Below are 7,061 nucleotides of genomic sequence, written 5' to 3' on the forward strand. Positions count from 1 at the left end.
CGTGAGAGACATAATTGCATATGCTCGCTTGAATTCGATGTATGTATATCACTTTTCAGGATTAAACTTAGGCATTTTATGATGGCTATTATTCATGCAGCAACTTCATGTTCACAAGACAAATTTTCGATTTTAGTTCCACATAAATTCTAAATGCGCTTTAGGAAATTTATTGACTATCTTCGAGTTTTAAAAAAAATGAAGGACGCGTGCTTTTTATCGTTATTGCTCCAATATAGGGTAGGACGCTTGTGCAGTTATTACATAAGCACAATATTACATTGTATTCGTCATGTCGACCCCAGCACCAGCAGCCGCCCTGCAGAACCGCGTGCACAAACTTTTGAACTCTCGCGCAGAACTGGAGGCAACCAAAGCGCTCCTTCGGACGATTGTATCAAATGAATCATCACCCGCGACATCGATTGTAAAGATGGATGCGTCAGGTGCGTCTACGTTGGCGACTCTACGCCGAAGTTTGCGCTCGAGCTTAGAACATCAGCAATTAGCGCTTGCTGAATTAGCTTTGGATAATCTGAATGCAACAATTGAGCGTATTTCAAAATTAGCCAGTGAGGTTGATGCGCTAGACATGAAGTGCGACCAAGTACACAAGTATTTAGAGACTACTAAGAGGGACACAGAACAAGTGCAGACTGAAGCAGCGACGTTGGCAACTGAAAGGTATGGCTTGAGGTTTGTACTATTACTTCTGAGTATATGTGCTTAGATATCGCACGTACTGGTATCACAAGGGACAAGGCACAGCAGGAGTGTAAGGAGGCAAGGAACTTTTTGAACCGCTATCAATTGACGGACGAAGAGGTGCGCACGCTATATGCAGAGCAAATAGCTGACGAAGACGTGGAAGATTATTTCAGCACATTGGAGCGAGTTAAGCAGATTAAAGCAGACTGCAAGGAGTTGTTCGCCACGGGCGAGGTAAATTGCGGACTGGAGCTGCTAGATACGTTAGGCAAGTACCAAGAAGCTGGCTTTAAGCGACTATACCAATGGACGGCAAAAAAGTGCACGGAAGTGGACGGCGATACGTGCAATTCCCTCCATCGGGCGATTGCTTTGTTGAGCGACCATACAGAGTTTTACAAGTACAGCGGCTTCAATTCTATTTTGTGCTGAAGAATCCACTAACACTACCGTGTGGTGCTGCTAAAACACAGCTATTGTAAGGAGTGTCTGACGGCATCGCGACGGTCTCAAATAGTGCAACGCTTTCTCTTAGCTCTAACTGTAGGCGGACCAAATGGGATTCCAAGGCCAATTGAAATGCACGCTCATGACCCTGTACGTTACTGCGGTGACATGTTGGCTTGGGTTCACCAGGCTATAGCTACCGAGAGCGAGTTTTTTTGTGTGCTATTCGGTGGCGACGTCGACTTATGTCCTCCTACTGCTTCTACAAACGAAGCATTAGATGGAAATCCGGGCTTATTAGCAGCAAGAAATGGCAACTCTACGAGAAAAGTGGATAATATCGTGTGTACGTCCATGGTTGGATGTGCGTTTGACGGGGTAGCGAAAATGCTGCAGGTGCGTGTTAAGCAGACCATAAGCTCGTCGCACGGCATCGTTATTGCCTACAAGCTTAAGCATCTACTTGCATTCTACCACCGCAAGCTCGACAAACTCATCACTTATTCCGAGGTTGCACAAGTACTTTGTTATTGCCGCGAAGCTGCGAACGAAGCGTTTAATTGCCAGTTTGAGCAGTTAATGGATTCCTTTGCGGCTTCGGCCCAAGATTATGCCGCAAGTCTTGCAGCTACGCACAGTTCGCTCGATGTGTCTCACCGCTTACTAACTTTGCTTGACGTGTTTCAAACATCGCTAGTGCCCGAAGAAGATAAAGAAGCTGAATTGGCGCCACTATTTGACAGTTGTGTTCAAGCTCTTGAGCTCATGTGTCAGCGCAGCGTGGCTAGCCTTGAAAATGTTGACGCACTTGTGTTTCGGATTAATAACTTTAGTTGCTTCCAAGATCCGCTCGGTCGTATCCCGGAGGTTTCTAAGTGGCACTTAAACATTTGTAGCGACCTGGACCGTTGGCTACAAGAGCTGAGTGAGGTGCATGCTAAGCATGTATTAGATCGATGTCGAGCGACTGCATTGTTAGACCACATACAAGAGTTTCAGCAGAATCACGCTTGCGCAATGGAGTTGTCACCAGCAGACACGCCAGGCTTGGATGGTGAGACGATCACGCAAGTTATGGATGACTTCTTTGCGGCGCTTATGACACTCGTCTTTCCTCAGCTCGACAACTTTGCACAATCTCAAAACTCGGATAAGTTTCGCATGCTCATATCGGCAACACTTGCTCGAAAGTACGCGTTTATATACGAGTTTGTGTTTGACGTGAAGAATGGCTACAAACCTATTCATGAGCCATCGTCGTCGTCCGGGTCATCGCATGAGCGTAGTCGTCATGTGGTTCTCCGGCATGCGCCAGATGATGTCCGGACCGTGCTTGAACTAGATGTAGAAGTAAAAGCTTGATTTATTAAATGACTAGAATTGATGCAAAAAAAAGTTATGTCAAATCGTCAACTATACATTGGGTATGACATACCTCGCAAGCACGAATGTACTTGCGCACGAACTGATACTGGCGGAGCTAGTAAAAGTCGCGACTTACTGTGAGATAAGTTTTCTCACGTCCACGATGCCCACTTGTTAGTGCATCGTGCCACTCATACATGTCCTAAATTAATCGGCTCTGGCATGAACATTATTTACGATTTCAGCAAATCTGTTCAGGTTTTATATAAGTGCAATTATTAACTCTACCTATTAAATAAATAAGTTGTAAGAAGCCCGGTTAGATGTGAAATCGCTTATCGACACCAAAATTCACAAAGATCCGCAGAGTTAATTTCATTCGTATTAATCTTTCGCCTTTTACCAGAATTCACAAAGATTTCGGAATCCAGACCGATTGATTTTTCACGAGACTGTGGTTCTTAGCAATGTGACGCCTTAATTTAATCAGCCATTTACGTTCAAAATCGATTTTTAGATTTTAGCATATTCCACAAGTACATTTAGCAAATGGTCAATACTTCCCATGATGGTCTGACATGCTGTCATTATTGACGGGTATGCTGGTATGCGGTGTAAGAATCTCGACCTTAGAAGTAATATTTCATTTAAAAGGCAGGCGTAAGGCAATGTTACTTAGCTTTTTTGCTTTTATTCGTTTTTTTTATTCAATGATCTTCTGCTCCTTTTTATCGCCTGAAAATCGTGTCTCAGACTGGCTGCCACTGCCTTTTTTGCATTTCACTAGCTTCATCTGTTTACGGCGATTTGCCTTCTGGAGGTCGTAACCAGATACCGTATTAATTCGATGGCGCAAGGGCGGAGCTCTTAAAAGTTCCTTCCTCTTTATTACACTGTACATAAACAATTGAAAAGTCACGCAACAGCAGCATTAAGTAAAATGACAAGGTGTGACATACCTCGCCTTCTTAAGCGAAAGCATCCACTCCGGAACATCACAACCCGAGATCTTCATAACATTCGCAATCGAGCGCAAATAAACCATATCATCTTCGGTAAAGAACGTGATAGCCTTTCCGTGGCGGCCATTGCGACCGGTCCGACCAATGCGATGGATATAACTGACTGCACTCTAATAATGAAAGAAATACAGATTAATGCTTCAATCATGAAAGAGGACAAGCAGACATGTTTATCCATACCTGTGGAAAATCGTAATTAATCACCATATTGACAGCCTTAAAGTCCATACCACGGCTCATTAGGTCTGTACAGATAAGTATCCATACTTCACCAATGCGAAAACGCCGAATTGCATCATCACGCTGTTCCTTGGTGCGATCTGCGTGAATAGCACCAATATTCACCCCATCGTACATTAACTCGTGGTATAATTCGTTGGCACGTTCCTTGTTCTGTACAAAGAGGAGAGCAGGAAGATCAAGCCCTCCATGCAACAATTGCTTCATCGCAACAAGTTTTCCTTCCTCCTTGCCAACAAAAACCAGTTTCTGATTAATCGTGCTTGCTCCAGCATTCTTCGTACCCACAGACACCTTTATAGGGTCACGCAGCACTGATTGAGCAAGCTCCTCGACTCCTTCTAGCATTGTAGCACTGAACATGGCTCGCTGGACTTTAGGATGAGTGCAAGCAGCAATGATTTCATCGACCTGCTCCACAAAACCCAGCTCCAGAAGTCTGTCGGCCTCGTCCAAACACACCATTTCAGCGGTTGAAAGATCAACCTTTGCTTCTTTTATTAAATGTACTAGTCGAAGCGGAGTAGCAATTAAAACGTCGTGAGTGGTAGCCACCTTGTTTTTTGTCTGAAAAGCAATTGTAGCTGCAGTTGCCTTGGACAGCAGAGTAATGTGCTGCTTTTTACCAACACTCATACGCACAAATTCAGCACGAATTTGAACAGCCAGGTCACGGGTTGGGGCCAAAACAATCGAGCGAATACCCGTGCTAGTTGCGCTTCCATTTGCCAAGTTTGCAAGTATTGGAATCGCGAAAGCTGCCGTCTTACCAGATCCTGTCGGTGCTGTGGCCAGCACATCGCGTTGAAGTAAAAGGCACGGAATAGCTTGCATTTGCACAGGCGTAGGCTCTTTGTACTCGGAGCGTTCAATGTTTTGCAAAAGGACGTGCTGCATCAGCTGTGAGTTAGCGCTTGAATTCAAGCGCATGTCGGCAAATGATGTAATAGGTGCCGGCGCACTTTCTCCACTCACGCGAATACCAAGCTGGCGTCGAAGTTGCTGAATACTCTCCCTGTCAAAACCGTATGAGAACACAAATTAGGCAATTTTTGCGACGCTGTAAAATTATTAAATACCAGCTATTGACGGACTTTTCGGAGGCACCGCAGTCTTTTGAACTATGTTTTGTCTTCAATTTCGCTAAAGACGCTGCATCAGTATTTTTCTCGTCCATATTCTCGCCATGTGGCTTAAACAAGGTAACATTTTCATCTCCATCTTCACTTTCGCTAGCCTTCTCATCATCGACGTCCAGCTGCTGCGATGCTTCTCCACTACCAATCGGTTCCGTTTGCAAGTGACAAGATTTTCGCGTTTTCTTAGATTTTGCCGCCTTCGTCTTGGGTGGGACAAGTAGCTGCGACGCCTGCTGCCGCTCTTTATCTTTTAAACGCTGCTTTTCAAGTGCTCCTTCGCTCAGCTTGCGCTTGCGACGAAGTTTGCTTCCTTTTACTTTGCGTGGTTTAATGTTCGGATCGCAGTCCGGCGTGATGTCGACGGTAATCTTGCGTGATTGCATCTGATTAGATGTAAGCTTTGGAACTGCATCAAAGCCGAAAAAGTCGAGCGCATCAACGTTTGACGACTTTTGAATTCCCGCTTTTGAAACTGATGCTGTTATCCATTGGTACAAGCGTGATGTTATAAATAAAATAAAAATTTAGTTAGGTGCCTCACGAGAAACAAAGATTAATTTCTGTGAAGAAAGAGCGCAAACCTTTAATAGACTGCTTAACTTGCTGTAATTCCTTGGAGTTTTTAAACGTGACGCCCTGTGTGAGCGATCCGAAGAAGGTGTTTGACATTGCAAGCTTTGTTGCTTGTGTCCACTAATGAAAAAAATAGTTTTTGAATTAGAGCAATTTTGATAAAGAGCATACATCGCGATCAAATTTAATGTACAATAATATAAGCGACGGATGCAGCCATTTTACTTGTAGCGCTTTGGATGCGAAAAGTCGAGGTCATAATATGACTGCATCGTTCCACAACGTACATTATTACGAATGAACCAAATAAGAAAGAAAATCGTACTAGATGCGCCGAAAGCTGGATATTATTTCTATAATTGACACGGCAATTACCCGTCTCCTGCTTACCATAATTTTAAACTTATTCAGCAATTACCTCAACAACATGTTAGAGTTTAAACTCCGTAAAAGGAGTTCAACTGTAAAGATAAATAAATGCTAGCCTTCTTTTTGCGAATGAGCCACGCTTCCTCCAAGTAACGCATCACACGTGAACGGGTAATAACCGCGCAACTTTTCGAATGCTGCTGCGTGCTCTTCCATTAATGATGATGAAACGTGTAGGCGGGCACGTCGTAATGCGACCACGATCTACTTAGACACACACCCTAGCACAGCGAGAAAGCGGTTTAACCAGCTTCTCTTGCGTGCAGTGAGGTAGTTGCGGTTGGCGCGTTAGCGACCTCACCCAACGCACTAAGTACTCTGGTTAAGTGTCGTCACGGGAGCGGTAATCCGGCTCCTCGTGCGCACTTACCAAGTAGGAAGTAGTTTTCAGACTGATTTATATTTAATCGCATTAAATATAAATACCTATTTCTACCAATCAAAATGTCATCTCTACAGATAACACTTTATATGTATTGCGAGCGTATCTTTCTAGATACCTCGCGTAACGGATGACGCTAGCCGTCATCCCTCCTAATGTGAATGCACCCGTGTGCATCACATACACAAAGGTTGGTCACAAATCTGAACCACACCCGAGTGCTGGGTCTAATTACTTTAATTGAGTAATTGATCATCCCCTTAAGTACACCAAGTGTAATTAACGGGGACTGTGTAACATTAGGGCAACTTTAGCCCGTTACACCATCCCCCCTTAACGAACGAATTTACTTTTTTAAATTCGTCAAAGAGGAGCAAGGAACTGCGAGTAGCTTTACGCGCCGCTAGTTCTCTCAATCACTCTAGCGACCTGTGTTCCATACACGGCGCCAAAGATGCCACCTAGAAGGGGCCATGTTGGTGGGTCGTCTGCGAAGACGCCCACTCAAACCCCGCACTAAGCGCGCGCGCCGCGTTAATTCGCCGGCCGCGTCCAATGCCTTAGTCGAAACGCCGACAGCTACTGCTGCTGTCGCGTTAACGAGGCTAAAGGATCCATTTTACTTTAACAATGAAAATTGTGATCCGTCCCTCATTGTCGACCACAATGAGTCGACACCGTTGCCGTCACCTCATAGTAGTGATGCGGACAACGAGCTCATGAGGAAGGATGATGGCGCATTATTGCCCATCCAAA

General features: G+C 44.6%; 2 protein-coding genes across 2 annotated transcripts; one reads left to right on the top strand and one right to left on the bottom strand.

Annotated features, from left to right (window-relative positions):
- Positions 1–292: 292 nt before the first annotated feature.
- On the top strand, positions 293–2,561 carry CCR75_002062 (uncharacterized protein; the record flags this gene model as incomplete). Its single annotated transcript, XM_067960162.1, has 2 exons — positions 293–684; positions 756–2,561. The coding sequence occupies 2 exons, from the start codon at positions 293–295 to the stop codon at positions 1,138–1,140; spliced, it is 777 nt and encodes a 258-aa protein (XP_067822960.1). The 3' UTR covers positions 1,141–2,561.
- A 626-nt stretch (positions 2,562–3,187) lies between these two features.
- Positions 3,188–5,690, bottom strand: CCR75_002063 (uncharacterized protein). Its single transcript, XM_067960163.1, has 5 exons — positions 5,503–5,690; positions 4,877–5,399; positions 3,723–4,797; positions 3,480–3,652; positions 3,188–3,413 (listed from the first exon to the last, which is right to left on the bottom strand). Exons 1-5 carry the CDS (start codon positions 5,588–5,590, stop codon positions 3,224–3,226), a joined length of 2,049 nt encoding a protein of 682 aa, XP_067822959.1. The 5' UTR covers positions 5,591–5,690; the 3' UTR covers positions 3,188–3,223.
- Between the last annotated feature and the right edge of the window lie 1,371 nt (positions 5,691–7,061).

Source organism: Bremia lactucae, linkage group LG1, assembly GCF_004359215.1.
Source record: "Bremia lactucae strain SF5 linkage group LG1, whole genome shotgun sequence".
Classification (NCBI taxonomy): Eukaryota; Oomycota; class Peronosporomycetes; order Peronosporales; family Peronosporaceae; genus Bremia; species Bremia lactucae.